Consider the following 17,893-nt stretch of genomic DNA (forward strand, 5'->3'; position numbering starts at 1 on the left):
ATTGTGCTGCTCGCACGATGAACTGACGTGGTACTAGCATAGTGACGTCTGAATGCAGGAGAAATACTGAAAGAGAACTACTGGTCAAAGTCACTTTGTATCATCGCTTCGAGCTGGGTGGAGGACCTCCACCATTGTCGACCAGGTCGCGTTCAGTCCATCTGCTGAATAGAGTGGAGTCTGAGCTTGTATCAACGTGTGACTACCAAGCCTGTTTCGGGGCAGAAGAGGTATGCAATGTCACTCTCATAGTGCTCTCGTGACATGAATGCATACCATGTCTCCGCAGCATACCTCGCCACCGCTCTCATTCCCACTTTCCCACTCTGTTCCGTGGTCAGCTGTAAATCTCCTTCTTCTGCCCACGTCTCCCTCATCCCAATCTCCTCACCGACGACCATCGGACTGGTTGCACGATAGTCAAACCGCTTCAAGGTCTTATGGGCCCCTACCCTACCTGCCAGTTCAATCAGGAGCAAAGCGCTCATGGGTCCATGGACGAGGGGCGCTCTGTGCCCTTCTTGAGTAGTGGTCCACGATTGGTCGTAGTGCACTTTGTGAGGATTGTGTGTGAGTGCAGAGAAAAGGAAAAGGAGTGGTGAGCTCGGTGTGTATGTGAATGAGAAGTGGGATTGTCGTCCAATTGTACCAGATGATGCAGACGAGGGGCTGCTCGGACCTACAACAGTCGACCACAAACGAGTCAGCTCATACTTCGCCATGAGGAGGAATACACCCACCTGCACTGACCGGAACCGCCTCAGCCTGTCTGAACACATGCGTCCTCAGCTCCTTCACTGCCCATTCGTCCTCATCGTAATCTAGATCCCCATTCGACCTTGTAGCGGGATAGATCACCCTCTTCTGGTATACGAAGACCATGCCCTTCTTATGCTCCACTTTGGGCACACTGACCGCTTGAGTGACTCTTTCTCCTATTCTCAGGTGATGGCGACTGGACCAGAACATGGATCCACCCGCCCACATTCTTCTTGTAAATGGTGGGGGTGCGTTGTATTCCTGATATTCCAATATATCATATCCAGACAATCTTACAAGTTAGTATCCCGCCCTGGGTTCCCTCATGTCGAGGTGTAAGTCGCACAACCCACCGTCGAAGACCCATCTCTGCCCAGATCATTCAACATGAACTTCGGTCTGAAATAAACCAAATGATGTCCTTTTGACAGTACTTCCCCGTTGGGCAAATCATCTTTCAGAGCTTCAGATGTGTCCTGACAAGTAGGCAAGATACGTGCGAGTTGACTGGCGCGTTCCGTGTCAATCACGTCGTGTGTGATTTCTGGGGGTTTGGAAGTGAGTGCTTCCATCCACGTTTGCAGACTTGGCGTAGAGGATGTCGTGTATGACCGAAGGGACGCTCGACAAGTATACAGATATCGTAGAGATCTCATTGTCGGGGTTTTCATCATTGACGTCCGTTTGATGCAACGAGAAAACGAAGATGATGCAACGATGCATCAGTTTGATGTCCCCAGTCATCGGCCCGCGGGGTCTCCCTTGCGGACAGACTGTAATGAGACAAAAACAGGTTCAGATCCGATGTGCGAGATACACTCCTGTCAATGCAAGATGACCTCCAAGTACACACGGGGACACCCTCGATGTATGGCACAGGCATGTTCATGGTATTGCTTCGAACGTACACTTCTGCTTGCCGGTCCTCATCTATTCCGGATAGGCTACACGTCGGAGGTTTTACTAGGACACGGAACACGTCGACAAAGCCACCATCAGCCCGTCAGCACACAGATTGTCTGCATGTCACCGCCCATCAACGCTGCCGACGCACAGACACTCATTGTAGATAGATCCACCAGGTATGGAGCGATCATCAAGACATCGAGATAGCACATCCCATGAAACTTGCCAAACCATTCACAGACCCTAAATACCAGGCCTCACGCCTGCCGGCCTCCACATGTCCGAACCATATCATTCGGGTCGAAGCAAGCATGCAAAGATAGCAGAGCTCTTCGGCCAATGCATTAGCGTCCGACGGTCGTACCGACATACTGCTTCATGCGCACGTAAATAGCAATCGCGGCGTTAATGGGTGGGTTTGTTATCATCACCACTGGGCCGCTGCTCAACCGAAGAGAGGGAAAGGGTGTGGATAAATACAATTTACCCGGAAGGGATTGATGATCTCCTTGGTGTCATTCACCTTTCTTCCGCTCAACCTTTCTAACTTACCATCAAGATACCCACCATCCAGTTCACCTTGCGCAGGCAGCATGAACTCTTCACCGGAAGAGGAGGGAGGGACAATCCAGAGGAGAACTACCAGAGCCTGTGATGTGGGTTGCTATGCATGTGTTTTTCACTCCATGCCGAGCTGCTTGCTGACGGGATCAATCCTTCTGCAGAACTGCAAGAAGTAGGCTGTCATCTGCCTTTTTCCTCATTGACAAATGATGGATGGATGATCTGACGCAGACATGCAAACAGTCGTCGGACCAAATGCGAGGCTACAGACCAAGGAGATTCCCATGGAAGACTGTCATGCAAGTCGTGTGTCGAGAATGATCTGAGATGCACATTCACCGCGCCGGTCAGAAAACGGTAAGCTGTCCTGCTGTCAACTGATTCAATCAAGACATTGCATGATTGACAGCTTCATTCAAAGTGGGCCACAACCAGGTTCACGTAAACGATCCCATATATCCACCTCACCTCGCACGTCATATGGCCTCCATCCTCAATCTGCACACAGTGATGACCCGGTGTCGCCTCCGACACGTCGACCAAAATACCCGACTACAGCTCCTCCGATACCACCGAGCCGACCTCGATCACGACATAGATTCGGCGGTGTGCCGAGTACCCTGGTGGATCAATTGCTCCCCTTGTATTTTACACACGTTCACGTGAGTCTTGTCGTACGCGAGACTCGCAGACCTTGCTGAGTAATTGCCGGGTAGAATGTCTGGCCATTGATATATAAACCAACCTTCAATCCACATACTACGTCTCCACCTCTCATCCTGTCCATGCTCGCCATCGCATCTTGCATCACACCACCGAATTCGACCAGCGATGATATATTTCCTGCGGACAGACTGTTCCATATGGCTGAACAAGCCGTTCATGAATCTCGCAACGAGTGCCGAATCGATCTCATCCAATCTCTCATCCTGCTCAGTCTTCGACAGACCGGATGTGGAGACAAGCAGAGTGCGGCAATGCTCGCAGGTCGTGCATGTAGTATGGCCCTGATCATGGGCTTGAATCTTGCACCAACCAGTCTGAGTTCAAGTCCCATGGGTGCTTCCTTGGATATGGCGGATAGGGAGATCCGTTCGAGAGTTTATTGGAATACCTACGTTCTCGACAAGACCTTGGCGGAAGAGACTGGAAGACCATTCCTTCTGACCTATCGGAGATCGACAACCCCTCTTCCATCGACGAACGAGCTCGAGGAACTCGAAACTTGGCCACCACCCTCCATCTCCACTGCCAGTTCTGCACAGTACTTCGGTTCGATCTCACCCCGAAGAGGATACGTGATGAGCTGTTTCAATTGGACCTGTCGACTAGGGATGATCGTGGAAGATGTCCTGAATTTGGAAATACAGTGTCCACCATCAATAGAGTCGTGGGATGCAGGATTTCTGCAAAAGACATCGCAGCAATGGGACACAGCTCGTAATGCCGAGGCAGTATCAGAGCAGTTAGAAAGCTGGCGACGAGCTCTCCCATCTTTCCTGCTCCTTGATCCTTCTCCATCAGTTTCGCCAATCCCACACCATGCAGTGACGCTTTCAGTGAGTATCGGCTACTTTGTCTTGATACTGACACCACTTGTAGTGGTATCACACTACCCGTATTCTCCTACATTCCCGATTCATCAGACGAGCGCGCCGTCCCTCACAATCGCCATTGATGAACGGCGAATCTTCCCTGTCCGCCCATCAAATCTGCTCTGAAGCCGCTCAGGCAAGCATCGACATCTTATCGCATCTCGATCGATTCCAGCTCCTTTCGGTGGCCAGCTCTGACCTCCTACACATGTTGAGCCTCACCGCACTCTTTGAAGGTATGTGTCGATGTCGCATGTTCTGGCTCCTTAGCTCACTCTCGACCACACAGCCTTCGATACCACAAATCCTGACCAGGACATAGCTCACAAGGCTAAGGTCAACTTTGCACAATGCTGCATATGGTTACGCGACTTCTCCAAGTCATGGCCGGCAGCCTCGTCTCACCGAGTATTCTTCGAAGGACGTGAGTGCATGCGATCGTCTTAAGTATATGCGACGTTGATGTTCTGCCTCATAGTCATCCAGGGTGGATTGCGCATTTCCACAAACGAAAGGCCATTTGCCCCTGGGGAAAGTGGCCGAGCGAAGACGACAAGCTCGAATCTCGCGGTCGAAGATCAATCTTTGTCGCCGTCTATACCAGAAGGCCTCCGTGCTGTGCGTCGGCATTTGTCAATCAGCGAGATTGCGCCTACAACTCCTGGCCCCACGGAAAATGACGTAAGAGGACCGGATTCACCTGCATTTTCCGATCCCACAATCAACCCTGCAAGCCTGTTTCAGTTACCTCAGCTGTACTGGAATCACCTCAATACAGGTCCAACGGTTTCTTCTACCACCTGGAATCCGTATTTCGATCTGGGAATCACGAATCCCGACAGTATCGATAATTACGTTCAAGCGGGTTGGGACAATCCCACGGCACCGGTCGAGCTGTCGAATAATTGGTTGCCGCCTACTTTGGACGCCGCCGAAGGAGAAATGCCGAGTTCTGTTTCGGCGGGGGTGCAATCCGCCCTGATGTCGTTCATCATGCAGGCTGCCAGAGATGGTTGAACGGTAACAGCGTGGTATTGGAGTCTATAAGCTCTGCGCAACCGTTGTACTACATCCATGCATTCCAGTGCATTCGATATCAACTTCGCTCTCGTTACGCTTACTCTGCTACTGATAAATCGTGTCAAGATCGCCTACTACCCACTTCGATTCTATTTACAACTCGACCGAACGGACGGGATCGACCTTTGCACCTCCTTGAAAACCTGTATCGTCCCCTTTCTGAATCGAATAATCTTCTATTCGATCTACGTCTTCCATGGTCATCATTTCAGTCGTGATCGGACCTCTGCGAGTACGAGTTCGCTCGATCAGCATTGCTGCAAGCGAAACGATCTGAAGGAAGTACTTACCGGAAGAATGTCTTTCCTCCGATCTTGGGGAGATACCAATATATCGTCGCGAATGCCCATACCCCCGCAGCGACCACACAGGCGTAATTGAAAGATCCAGCGTCGGGATCAGTATCGGCGGGGCTGATCAACATATGGATTTATTAGTCAATCGTTAGAGGTGGGTGGATAGCTCGCTCACAAGCTGAACAGAACGATGGCGAAAAACATCCATACAACAGCTACGAGTCCGCAAATCCGACTGAATCGACCGAGATACCATGGTCCGGGCTTCATTGGGGTGCGTCAGATGTGTGGCTGACTGGGGAGCGCTATTTCAATTGTTTTGGAGCTCACCACAAAGGTCTCTCTGCCCCAAAGCAGCTTGGCACCGATCGGGATACCATAGGCAACATCTGATAGTTCATAAGATTTCGTAGTCAGCGATCCGTTTTGGTTGATCAATGAGGAAGAAACACTCACATGGTCCCATGATGGCCAAGGAGAAGATAGCGCTGATATTGTCACACCCATCAGGCCCAAAGATTCCGTCACTGGAGAAGAAAGATAACCCACTTGATTGCTGAGTAATTGACCGGGTCAGCGAAACATAAAGCTCCTAATGGGATGGCACATCCAACTACGAGCCACACGGATCGGACGGGTGTCCCGCTGAACGAATCGATGTGGTGGAAATATCGAGAGAAGGGAAGAGCACCATCTCTGGCAAACGCAAATGCCTGTCGAGATGATGGAAGCAACAGAGAGGCGGTCATGGAGAGTTCTGTAGACCGGATGATCAGTTCCAACGTCCTGTGGATTCGGATGGGTTGATTGGCACGTACGAGCTATACACCTGATGACAAGTGGTCCAGTCAGTCACATGTCGCTACTCCATATGCCTTCGAGCAGTTTTGTGACTCACATGAAAGACCAGACGACAAGGGAGCCTTTTACGCCAAACGCTTGGAGGTAGATATATGCCAGAGGTTGACCTAGAGCATCATCATTGATCGCAGCGACGTCAGAGCTGTGCAGATGCAGAATGCTCAGCCCTGTTTTCAGATCAACGACGAAGGCACTCACCCCATAGTCAATGAGAGGATGATTAAGATGATTGTGCCGAGGATACCAGCGCTTCCAATCGCGCCGACAATCGCTTGTCTAGAAGCTTGTCAGTGAGAGCCGTCGAGCCACAAGAGTGGCATAAGCCGCGACCACTCACGGGACGGCTATAGCGGCATTAGTAGCCTCTTCACTGATCGAAACAGCACAATCGAAACTGCAAATTGTCCAGACCGGCGCAAGGAAGGACAACATGAAAGCGAATCCGCTCGGCCAGCTCGTGAGATTTACAAATCCCCCAAAGGTGAAAGCGCCCGTATTCAGCTCTTTCCGTCTGGCAATCGGTAGTCCGATGATTGTCACCAGGGACAAGATGACGTTGAGGACCACGCTGGGTGTCTGGAGCCTTGCGAAGAGACCTGTGCAATACGCACAGAACAGTCCGCATGCAAGTAAAATTCCGATGTAGAGACCGAATTGCTCGCCTGCGGAAGCGGTGAAGTCGGGATTGTTGATGGATGCAGCGGCGAAGAAGATACCGGCACATGCCCAGGCGAGCGACGAGACGGCAGCGACATTACCAAGGAATGAGTTGTCTGAGCAAGGAAGAAAGCGACAATGAAAGAGTCAGTATGATGTCGGAGAGAATGGTCAGTAGGTCACTCACATCCAACCATCCATGCCAAGAAATCGCGGTACTTGGCGACCGTCAGTCCTTTTTGCCATTTCATTCCACATACGAGGCAATGTACACACCTGAGGAGGACTCAACTTGTGGGTCCAGTAATAGAGACCTCCAGAAGTGGGCATCGAACTGGCCAGTTCACCCTGAATTGGTGTCAGCTCGTTGTTCAGATGGTCATACCTGCTCGAGACTCACCATGGCCAGACCGATGAACATGATGAGACAGGCAGAGATGAGCCATCCCCAGATCATTCCGACTGGGCCGCCGTATGGCTATAAATAGAAGGTCAGATGAACTCGATATAGTCTACGCTGGGCTGAGTCGAAAGGAGGTCGAGTGAACTGACCAGATTGTAAAAGATCGTACTGGCGATGGAGGGCACGACTCCCATGATGGAGAAGGCCACACCAAAGGTCTCCCATGCTGTGAAGGCTCGCTTCAGTTCGGGGCGGTACCTGATTCCATAGGCGATCGTCAAGTCAGCACCTGTGTGCATACAGTGGAACGCAGAACTTTGGACAGGGACAAGTGGACTAATGATCGGGAGGGGACCATATTGCGATAGAGTGGTCAAGACGGAGGAGACACACCCTAAACCTTCCAACTTGGCATCGTCTCTTCTTGTTTCTGGATTTTCGACTTCCATAGCGAGAATGGTCGAAAGAGTATCGGACGTCTTACTTGACATGGTCGGTCAAGACGAAATTACGTTTTCCCTCCCGCCCGTCCGAGTACTTATACCTTTGTCAGTCGGGAAAGAAGACATGCCATCCGTCAGATTCAGATACAGACGCAAATGTCCGGTGTGGATCAGATGAGCGTCTGGTTCTATTTTGTCACTCTGGCTCTAAGCGAGCGGGATCCCTCAAGATAAGAGTAGTCGTACCTATAGGGATCTGGCGTCTGGATGAATTACGGGGTCAATGTTCTCCCTCAAAGTGATCCCTGATAAGATCTATAAGGGTAAACTATCTTCCAGAGATCAGCCTGAATGAAATGTATTTGGAGTCTGTAGCTTTTAGGGAGACCAAGATCGTTCGTGGACGAAAGGAATGCGATATATAGATCTCTGACTCATGAACAGAGATAGTCCTCGTCTATCCACTTCACCCACACAAGTCTACACAATCATAGTACTCCGTCGTAACACCATGGTCCAAGCTACCTCATCCACCCATTCGTCTCCCTTGAGATCCAACAAGGCCAATGGCATCTCCTCCCATGCTCATCCTCTCGATCCTCTCTCTGGAGAGGAGATCCGCGCGGCAGTGGCGGCGGTCCGTGCGTTCTTGGCCACCAACAGATACGCTGGCAAACCCGTGGAGAGACCGTTGTTCAACAGCATCAGTTTGAGAGAACCCCCAAAGTATTCGGTATTGCGATGGTCTGGTCTATTCTCAGCCAAAGACTTTGAAGAGGCTGGCGCGGACGCCAATGCCCCTGTCACGAGACAGGCAGATGTGAGTGCTGGGACGAACGGAAGAAGCGTTCCAGATTCACTGACGCTTTTCATCTAGGTCCACTTGATCTGTCCGATCACTTCGCAAAGCTTCGAAGCCGTGGTCAATCTCCCTTCCAACCTTCCCGGATATGCGGACAAGTCAGATGCCACCGTTGCTGTCTGGACACCATTGCACGAACTCATTCAACCCTCATTACAAACCGAGGTATGTATAGGATCCTACTCTCTTTCCAAGGTGCGATGGCTGACGGCACATCTAGGAGCTCGTCTGGGCAGAGGAGATCTGTCAGACAGACCCTAAAGTCCGGGAAGCATGTGAAGCCATCGGTATCAAGCAGGAAAACATAGCAGTTGATGGTGAGCTAGACCCTATCTGTGTCGGTTGTGGTGCTCTTCTGACTTGTCTGACCTGAACAGGCTGGTGCATCGGTATCGATGAGCGATTCCCCGGTCGTCGATTACAACAATGTTTTGTCTTCGCTCGTCTTCGACCAAATGATAACCTGTATGCTCACCCTTGTGACTTCATTCCTGTTCTTGGTAAGTACTCTTACAGTACAGGCTTCTACAAGATTGTCGCCGCATACTCATGTGATATACCAGACTCACACACCGGTGAAGTTCTCACCATCGACTACCCACCCAATAACGCCGAGACTGGCGAGCCTCATCCCGCTTCATCCGCCGACGCCTACGATGCTCAATCCAGACGAGAACGTTTCGCTCCGCCTATGGCACCTCAAAATTACCTCCCCGAGCAGATTGCTCTAGACGACCCGAATTTTAGAGCCAGGGATACACTCAAGCCACTACACGTCGTCCAGCCTGAAGGCGTCAGCTATTCTTTGGACGGACGAGTTTTGAGCTGGCAGAACTGGAAGGTGCACATCGGTTTCGAGTTCCGGTGAGTCACCTCGATTCTGGTCGCAGAGTGCAATCACTGACATATCTCAGTGAGGGGCTGGTCCTTTCCAACATCACATATGACGATGGAGCAAAGGGTACTCGACCAGTATTCTATAGATTATCAGTGGCAGAGATGGTCGTTCCTGTGAGTTTAGACCTCCATCGAGAACAAGTATTGAGGCCTGACTCCTCCCCTCAGTATGCCAAGACCATCTTCCCTCATCACCGAAAACATGCCTTTGACACCGGAGAATACGGTGTGGGAGCTCTTGCAAACTCGCTTGCGTTGGGATGCGATTGCTTGGGAAGCATAACCTACCTCGATGCGGACTTCGTTACACGGGCAGGTGGGGTTCAAACGATCAAGTCCGCCATCTGTATCCAGTGAGTGATGTTCACGAAAAGCGAGAGACTGTTGTTGATAAGTCCCTTCGAACAGCGAGGAAGATGCTGGTATTTTGCATAAGCGTGAGTCACAATCGTCGGTTGCAGATCAAAGCGGTATATTGATCGCAAACGGCATTGCAGATACCGACTTCCGAGACAATCGTGCCCATGTTGCCAGAAACCGGAAGCTTGTCATCTCTTCAATTTGCACTGTGGCAAACTATGAGTATGGGTTTTACTTCAACTTTTCACTAGACGGATCGGTCGAACTGGAAGTCAAAGCCACCGGTATCGTCAACGCCTACTGTCTCGCACCTGGAGAGAAGCGAGATCCGTCACACGAAGTCGAAGTCGCACCTCGTATCGCAGCTCAGCACCACCAACATGTGAGTATCACACATGACATCACCGCTGCGTCCTTTCCTGACTGAATTCCATTGCAGCTCTTTTCCTTGCGTGTCGACCCAATGATTGACGGTCTGAGAAATCAAGTTGTCCAGGTCGACTCTGTCCCTGATGACGAGGACGTTGGCAGCGACTCCAATTACTACGGTAACGGTTTCAAGACGGTCAAAACGCTGTTCAAGAACAGTAAAGAGAGCGTCTCAAACTATGATGCGGCCAAAGCAAGGTCATGGGCGATCGAGAACCCCAACAAACAACACTTCAGCACAGGTGGCAACGTGGGCTACAAGATCGGTCAGTTGCATCCCGCCCCTGACAAATCTTCTGATAATCTTCTCGCTGATATGTCAGTGCAGTGTCCAAGGACATGCCTCCTCTACTCGCAAAGCCCGGCTCGACCGTCTGGAACCGAGCTCCTTTCGCTAGGCAAAATGTAAGCTACCGGGACCACATCCCACGGCTGAACATTTCTGATACCTTTACGTCCTAGATGTTTGTGACTGCCTATTCAGACGACGAGAAATTCCCTTCAGATGTGCACATCAACCAGAATCCTGGTGGAAAGGACTTCGGCTCGCAAAAGTGGATTGACCGAAATGACGATATTGTGAACAAAGATGTTGTTGCTTGGCCTTGTACGTTTGCCCTTCTCGTCCTCACCGAATATCTCCTCTCGAGAGACTGGGGCTGACCTAAAGGATGCAGGTTTCGGTGTTACACACATTTCCAGACCGGAAGATTGGCCGATCATGCCCGTTGAGATTCTACGAGTCCACCTCAAGCCTTCCGGTTTCTTCGACGTGAGTGTCTAGCTCAAGGCTCAGGCAGAGACGACGTGACGCTGACGGAACGACCTGGATAGCGAAATCCTGGTTTGGACGTGCCTTCTAGCGCGGATGCAAAGTCTCGTTATGCCAATGAAGCGTTCACGGATGGGAACGGAGACGCAAATGGGAATGGCCACATGGTGAACGGCAATGGCAACGGCCAAAGTGAGAATGGCACTTGTAAGTCTCGTAGCCAAAGGAAATGCTGGATTGAGCGCTGATATCTCACCCGGTAGGCTGCAGTAGATCGTAAGTCAGGGAGGAAAGGGAGCATAAGTGAGAAGACAATACAATATGTACAAAACCATGCAACGGGACTTTGGGCTTTTACGAGTATGGCAAACAGTAGACAGTCGTCATCTGCGGTAGGCGAAAGAATGTTTGGGTCGGCTCACCCTCATCGTAAACGACGCACAAGGCCTAGGTGACCAGACGGTATCGCCCATCTCACTTGATACTCTACGCTTGGCGACTTATATATAGAAGGAGGATACATATGACTGATTCATCTTCATCCAGGTGACCTACGGGACTGCCAAAAGATCCTGCGCGGTGACCAACGCACTCAGATCCAACGGTTTCCTCGCCATACCTGTCCTAGCAGGATCTTCACCCATTTGCGTCCTATCGATCCTCCATTTCTCCCTCCAGCGAGAATCCAGGGTACCTTCCATGCGCGCTCTTATCAAATCGCCAATGATGGGTAGGAACTGTGTCACGGATGTCCGATGTCAGCATTGTTACGATATTTGGGGTTTTGCTCCATCTTGGACACTTGACTGACCTTGAAAGCATGTCCTGCTCCACCTGTCGCGAATGTCAATGACGGATAATCTGGAGATATGTCGATCACCCAATCCCCGTCCACGACATCGGAGTACCAACACATCCTCGTATAAGCTATCGGCACTGCTAGAGTGGTCAGCGCAAACCTGTGCTTCGTTCACTAGCTTGCACAGCTCACTCCTGGCCAGTTCTGGATAATCCAGACTCAGTCGTTGTCGTAGCATCTCGAGGGATTCTTTGGGAATCCAACCTGATATTTTGTCGTTTCATCATACAATCAGCGACCAGCGACCAGCGAGTGGTTATGCTCTTGGAGCAAATGCGCTCACCCAAACCATTGGCTTCTGCATAAGCTATCGCCTTTGGATCTGCCGCAGTTCTCGGGACCCCGTTCTCCGTCAGGTATCCCGCGCCGTGTAGAGCGAACTTGACCAACCCCGTTTCATTCGGCTATATTCTCTGTTTTGTCAGACCAAAGTACACAAAAAACCAGAGACAAACGACACAAAACGACTCACCGGGAAAGAATAATATGCGGAACCATCAAGATGCATGGTGACTGGAATCTTCTTGTACCTCTCTCTATCTTGCTCACACAGCTGAACAGCCGCTACCGTCTGACCTGTGGCTGTGACCAGGCCCTGCGGTATGAGACCCTTCAAAGCGGGATGTGAAGGAGTCCAAGATCCTAATGCCACAACTACTTTATCCGCCAGATATTCACTTCCATCCAGACATCTCACACCTCTCACATCTTTCCCGTCTTCGGTGAACAGCAACTCCGACATCTCCGCCCCTGGGACAAGACGTCCTCCGAGTTTGTGTGATTGCTCATAAAGCTTCTCCACGGCCAAGGAAGCGTTGGCCCATCCTCCGACGGGATTTCGATATCCTCGAATGTCCGGTGCGGGAGTCGTCACGAGGACGTCGCCTGAACCAGATGAGAGGGCAGAGATGAAATCGGACGGGGTGGAGAGGAGTTGCACGGATGGTTCGATTTTCTGCACGTTCTCGTAGGCCTGTCGGCAACCTTGACCGTCGATGCCGGGGTCTTCCATGCCTCGGATCACTACTCCGGATCTGGGATGGGAAGGGATCATGGATCAGCTTGCGTTCCTCTTGATGAGCAGGGGCAGGTACACAGTATCCGTCTCGCTTCATTCGACACGTCAATCGGATGGCCAGAACCCCTTGAGTCATATGCCCTCTCTGTAGTACTTCCACATCCAGCCATTCTTCACTCCTCATCCACCCACCTTCACTCCTCATCCACCCACCTAAGACTCACTGATGATAGATCCCCTTCCAATCCTCCTTATTCCACTCCTCAATCGCCTTCCTTGCCAACACCGCATAGTCCTCATCGGCATAATCGAACCTAACAACCTTATTGATATCGCACGAGGCAGCGTCCGAAGCTGGTAACGTCGATGCTCGATCAAGTACGGTGATGGCGGAATAGAGATTGGAACGTAGGAGGGAGACGGCTGTAGCGGCGCCGAATTCGCCGGCACCAACAATCAACACTGATGGTTTGGAGGTCGTCATTCCGTTCGGACCTTGGCTTCAAATCAGATCAGATCAGATCAGATCAGATGAAACAGCTTTCAACGATTGCGCAGGTGATCCGACTCGTAGTGAAGGGAGGGCTGGAGGCAGGGAGGCAGGAACTGGCTTGGAAAGAGGACAGTGGCATGGATGCTCACGCTAGAAATTGAGTCGATACAGCATAAGCATAACTCCCGGATCTATCTCCCGAGATTGTGCTTGCGTCGGATTGGACCCGTACCGACGGGATATAGAATCTGCGCATCAATAATTGACACGACCTGCGGAGGGTACTCTCCGTCTTTAGTGAGCCACAGGTGCATCATTCGTACTGTTACATGAGTCGTGGTGTTGGCCAGCGAAGAGACTGTGCAAGGGCTCAGTCTCAGCTGGAAGCGACCAGGGTGATGAGAAGGAGAGAATGCACGTCGTCGAACAACGCGATGCTTCTATGTTGCAATGGGTATGCTACGTGCTCCAACCCAACAGCACACAGACACATCCATAGTGCAATACGGCAGATATATAGGTGTAGGATGCATGACTCCACAAATGGCGCACTCATTGTCGGCTACAGCACGTACTACACCGATGATCTACTTCTTCTGCTCTGGCACCTGGTTCAGTAATCCCTTTCCGCTGACAGCCGATACCAGGTTATCCAGCACCAAGATCTCCATCTATGTTGAGGAACAGTCAGCGTCTGACCTGTGTATCACAACGACGCCAAGTCCACCCACCTTCTTCTGTGTATCTCGGGTCTCGGTACCCATGTGAGGGAGAAGGGTGATATTGTCCATTGCGATGAGTTTAGGGTTGACGTTGGGCTCATCAGGATAGACGTCGATACCCGCGCTTGCGAGCTAGATGGTCGTCAGCAAAGTTTCGACCCGGTGGGAAAGGTCGCATGACTTACCTTGCCGCTTTCCAAAGCTTCGATGAGCGCTTCCTCGTCGACCACCGCTCCTCTAGCAGTGTTCACCAAGACACTACCGTCCTTCATCAGGTCAAATTGCTTCTTCCCGAAAGACCCCTTGGTCTTGTCATTCAACGGCAAGTTGAGAGAGACGACGTCGGCTTGCTTGAGCAATTCGTCCTGTGAGGAGACATAGGTGCAGGGGAAGTCGGGTTCAGGGGAGATGGGTTTTCGGTTGTAATAGATGACTTTCATGTCGAAGGCGATGAGACGACGAGCAAGGGCCTGGAGTTGTGCAGTCTGTCAGCGCTGCCTGTACGCCTATGCTTCGGACTAGACAGCCGGGTGTATCAAACTCACAGAACCGATACCACCCATTCCAATGATACCGAGGACCTTCTCTTCCGGGTCTCGAGCAGGCTTCAATCCAGCCTTCCACTTGCCGTTCCTGACATTCACTTCGGCTCTGTAGAATTGACGGACAGCAGAGATGGCAAGGAAGGCGCCGACGGTAGCTGTGGCTGCATCGACTGCTTGGGGAGTGTGGGAGACTTCAATACCTCGAGCACTTGCTGCTGCTACATCAACTGCAAACGGATCCCAAAGAAGGTAGGGTCAAGTTAGTTTGGTGTCCAACGGCAAGGACTTTCAATCTGACGGAGGTAAAGCAGTTTTTACTCACTCTGATCGTAACCGGCGCCATTGTGACAGATATATTTGACGCTCTTCGGCAACTTGTCAATCAACTCTTTGTCAAAAAGGCCGACGGCTGAAACGGAATCGTTGTGTCTGTAAATACCGACGACGTTGGCGTATTTGCCAGAACCAGCAAGTTCGTCGAAGAACTCGGATCGGGAAGACGATGTCAGTTCCTTCGGGACCGAATAGTGTCAGTACACACATTGGATAGTTGTTAACGTCGGGCACCCGTAGGAGATGAGGAAGCCAAGATCGACGATGGACTGTTCTGCGATGATAGGTGATTTGATCATGCAAAGCACTTACGAGAACTTCAGCTACAGCGCCGAGTTTGGACGCCTGTTCATCCTTGGACCAGACGATACCTGTCTTAGGGTTGGCTACACCCCGTAACGCAATCAGCTTCTGTACATGACTTGATCGGCGACCGGGGTCCGGGACAGAGATGGGGGAGGAGAGAGCTCACCAGCGATGAGGACCTGAGGTTTGGACATTCTGGCAATCAAGTGGTGAAGAGGAGGGAAGCAGCCGTGCTTGTTCGTGTGTGATTAGGTGTCTGGAAGAAGAGAGTGAGAGGGACAAGGAGAAAGAAGAGGGAGCGGACAGAGGTGATTATATATTGTTACTGTGTAGATCTCCCGGCAGTGAGCGGTCGGGGCAAATCCAACTTTACGTACCGGTCCGGAACGCCGGCGGGGAATGATGATTGTCTTGACCCCCCGGACTGGATGTTGCTCTTGTTTTCGTCGTTGATATATGAGTGTCATTGAGCGTTCGCATTGCAGTCAATCCATGGGGATGGCATCTGCTCGTGCCCATCTATCTACACACATGAACATATCTGACAATACACATTACTCTACCATGCCCTTTCGACTCTATAGCATATATCATATCGTACCATATCAATCACCGCAAACTCTCTTCTTCCTTACCCGTCTGACCGAAAGTCTGCTCCTGCAACTTGTGAGACAGTTCGGCCACATCATTGCCGGTATCGCTGGTCTCTCCACCGGTCGCGGAAGCCTCAGCAGCAGCTTGTTCCTTCTTGTGTTCCGCAAGAAATTCTTCCCATTCTCTCCTTTCCGATTCCGTCATCACTTCTCCGTCATCATTGACCGCATCAGGTGGGATGAGATCTCCGCCCTTCTCCTGCAGGTAACGACTACTAGATGCCCCATATGGCTCAGTATAGGATGGTAGATCTTCCGAGGGTCCCGCATCGTGATGAGTGTTCTCGTCCAGAGCGTCAGAATAGTGTGATGCGGAAGAATGATGTTGGACGAGAGAGGGTCTGTTGCGGGAGGGCAGAGGAGGAGGGACGAGTCGCTGAGGTTGGGGAGCTTTGAGATCCGTCGTGGACGGATTATGGGACCCAGGTCGAGAGGGAGAGTGCACGACCTCAGTCTCCGGATCCGACTCGTGCTCGTGTCCTGTCGTTTGATCGGGTGTGGGAGGTAATTTGAGAACCTCTCCATCGTGCAAGTCGAGTTCGGCAGCACTTTCAGGCAGAATGATGTCGAGTGCATCGCCTTTTTCTTTCTGCGCCCGACCAGACTCGGCGTCTTTGAGAGCTTGCTGAAGCGCAGCAGCCTCGATGGGTACTTTGACTTTGCCGGCGAGCTACGAACGAAGAACATAATCAGACAAGATGCAGATGTTTTCATCGATGGATCGGAGATTCTTAACAGGACTTACAATATCACCAGCTTTGACACCTGGCCAATGGTACATGGCAGCGTTCTCGTCAAACCTCTCCACGAACACCTGTCCGACGACCTCCACACCGGCGTATACCCCCCTGCTTCTCACATAACTGAACAGGGGCGCTTTCTCGATACCAGACTCGACAGCTGCTCCTGCTCCATACGGTCCAGCCGCGACAGCGAGCTCTGCGCCAAGTGTGACTTTATGGGTCTTGAAGGAGTCGAGAGCCTTTTGACTGCGAATGACGAGGACACAATCGTATACGTCGACACCAATGAGAAACTGCGGGTTGAAATTGAAGTCAGTTGCATTGAGGAAAGGGGAGTTTTGACTTTTGAGGATAGCAAGGAGATCACAGGGAGGCATTGGAGGTGGAATGAAGAGGAAGACTCACTCCTGCCGTCAGATTGTTCGGTGACATGGACGTGGGAGCGGACCAAGCTGCTCGGCATACCACAAGTCAGCGACCGTACCGCTTCTTCCTGTCTGCGATAATGGATCATTGAAAACACTCACATCCGTCAGGCAGTTTGGCCACGACGAGCCCAGCTCCTCCAGCTCCTCCGAATGGTGCGAAGCCCGTTCTCATGGATGTGAAGATTGCCAATCCTTTCGCCTTTGCGATGACCGAGGGTGGGATCTTCCGTATGACCTTGACTTTTCTCTTCTTCTGTGGATCGTTCTCTTCTTCCACCTTGGCCTCTGTCACAATCCCATCCACTACAATGAAGGGTCGTCAGTGCCAGTGATACGACATCACTGAGTCTGAAAGACTGCGACTCGCCTGTGAAGGCTCTCAATATCCTTGCGGCCTTGTCCATCTCTTTCGGGAAATCGCCCGTCACTGGCCAGAAAGCTTCTGTCCCGAACCTCTTCTCCGCAATATCGTTCACTCTCCCGCCCACGTTATCGCTGATCTTGGTGCCCTTCTCGATAGCCACTTTACCCCATCCCATCCCCTTGGCCTTCATCTTGGCTTTCCATCCCGTAGCTTCGGGCGTGGATGTACCTGATGATGGTCGAGAGTCTGTACGACGCGGTGGAGGTGGTGGCGGCAGGTTCGATGACATCGTTCTCGAGGGGGGGGGGCGGGGTGTCCCGGAAAGCGCTGCCGAAAGGTCAAGGAATGTCACACGCCGAACGAAGGGTAATATATCGTTGACTGAAAGAAGTTGAATGTTGAATCGCGAGGTATGCGCAGTGACGATATGCTGCTGGGATGAATGGTGACGACTGCGCTCACAACCCACGTGTTTATAAAAGTGCGGAGATCAGAACTGCGCTTCTTCTCTCCTTCCGTTTTGTCTCCTGCTGCGTACTGGAATA

At 51.4% G+C, this 17,893-nt stretch overlaps 7 protein-coding genes across 7 annotated transcripts; 2 read left to right on the plus strand and 5 right to left on the minus strand.

Annotated features, from left to right (window-relative positions):
- Window positions 1-191: 191 nt before the first annotated feature.
- On the minus strand, window positions 192-1,433 carry IAR55_000645 (uncharacterized protein; the record flags this gene model as incomplete). Its single annotated transcript, XM_066943779.1, has 3 exons — window positions 192-679; window positions 741-1,020; window positions 1,113-1,433. 3 exons carry the CDS (start codon window positions 1,431-1,433, stop codon window positions 192-194), a joined length of 1,089 nt encoding a protein of 362 aa, XP_066806321.1.
- Window positions 1,434-2,258: 825 nt separating this feature from the next.
- Window positions 2,259-4,841, plus strand: IAR55_000646 (uncharacterized protein; the record flags this gene model as incomplete). The annotated part of the gene is made up of 8 exons (XM_066943780.1): window positions 2,259-2,321; window positions 2,391-2,401; window positions 2,461-2,586; window positions 2,651-2,891; window positions 2,946-3,788; window positions 3,832-4,060; window positions 4,114-4,248; window positions 4,303-4,841. The coding sequence occupies 8 exons, from the start codon at window positions 2,259-2,261 to the stop codon at window positions 4,839-4,841; spliced, it is 2,187 nt and encodes a 728-aa protein (XP_066806322.1).
- Window positions 4,842-4,997: 156 nt separating this feature from the next.
- On the minus strand, window positions 4,998-7,612 carry IAR55_000647 (uncharacterized protein; the record flags this gene model as incomplete). The annotated part of the gene is made up of 15 exons (XM_066943781.1): window positions 4,998-5,130; window positions 5,195-5,317; window positions 5,376-5,464; window positions 5,531-5,589; window positions 5,657-5,688; window positions 5,750-5,957; window positions 6,019-6,029; window positions 6,099-6,203; window positions 6,260-6,337; window positions 6,399-6,834; window positions 6,906-6,936; window positions 6,995-7,066; window positions 7,119-7,196; window positions 7,271-7,379; window positions 7,515-7,612. The coding sequence occupies 15 exons, from the start codon at window positions 7,610-7,612 to the stop codon at window positions 4,998-5,000; spliced, it is 1,662 nt and encodes a 553-aa protein (XP_066806323.1).
- A 463-nt stretch (window positions 7,613-8,075) lies between these two features.
- IAR55_000648 (uncharacterized protein) lies at window positions 8,076-11,164 on the plus strand (the record flags this gene model as incomplete). The annotated part of the gene is made up of 15 exons (XM_066943782.1): window positions 8,076-8,384; window positions 8,442-8,591; window positions 8,647-8,743; window positions 8,804-8,926; window positions 8,990-9,290; window positions 9,341-9,437; window positions 9,492-9,676; window positions 9,732-9,760; window positions 9,821-10,065; window positions 10,123-10,378; window positions 10,441-10,517; window positions 10,575-10,719; window positions 10,790-10,884; window positions 10,947-11,091; window positions 11,148-11,164. The coding sequence occupies 15 exons, from the start codon at window positions 8,076-8,078 to the stop codon at window positions 11,162-11,164; spliced, it is 2,271 nt and encodes a 756-aa protein (XP_066806324.1).
- Window positions 11,165-11,435: 271 nt separating this feature from the next.
- Window positions 11,436-13,245, minus strand: IAR55_000649 (uncharacterized protein; the record flags this gene model as incomplete). Its single annotated transcript, XM_066943783.1, has 6 exons — window positions 11,436-11,621; window positions 11,696-11,820; window positions 11,876-11,947; window positions 12,027-12,147; window positions 12,216-12,777; window positions 12,986-13,245. The coding sequence occupies 6 exons, from the start codon at window positions 13,243-13,245 to the stop codon at window positions 11,436-11,438; spliced, it is 1,326 nt and encodes a 441-aa protein (XP_066806325.1).
- Window positions 13,246-13,841: 596 nt separating this feature from the next.
- On the minus strand, window positions 13,842-15,354 carry IAR55_000650 (uncharacterized protein; the record flags this gene model as incomplete). Its single annotated transcript, XM_066943784.1, has 7 exons — window positions 13,842-13,925; window positions 13,986-14,108; window positions 14,162-14,446; window positions 14,522-14,748; window positions 14,844-15,033; window positions 15,167-15,240; window positions 15,327-15,354. 7 exons carry the CDS (start codon window positions 15,352-15,354, stop codon window positions 13,842-13,844), a joined length of 1,011 nt encoding a protein of 336 aa, XP_066806326.1.
- Window positions 15,355-15,769: 415 nt separating this feature from the next.
- On the minus strand, window positions 15,770-17,637 carry IAR55_000651 (uncharacterized protein; the record flags this gene model as incomplete). Its single annotated transcript, XM_066943785.1, has 5 exons — window positions 15,770-16,483; window positions 16,559-16,849; window positions 16,962-17,008; window positions 17,084-17,287; window positions 17,352-17,637. 5 exons carry the CDS (start codon window positions 17,635-17,637, stop codon window positions 15,770-15,772), a joined length of 1,542 nt encoding a protein of 513 aa, XP_066806327.1.
- Between the last annotated feature and the right edge of the window lie 256 nt (window positions 17,638-17,893).

Source organism: Kwoniella newhampshirensis, chromosome 1 (genome assembly GCF_039105145.1).
Source record: "Kwoniella newhampshirensis strain CBS 13917 chromosome 1, whole genome shotgun sequence".
In the NCBI taxonomy this organism is placed as follows: domain Eukaryota; kingdom Fungi; phylum Basidiomycota; class Tremellomycetes; order Tremellales; family Cryptococcaceae; genus Kwoniella; species Kwoniella newhampshirensis.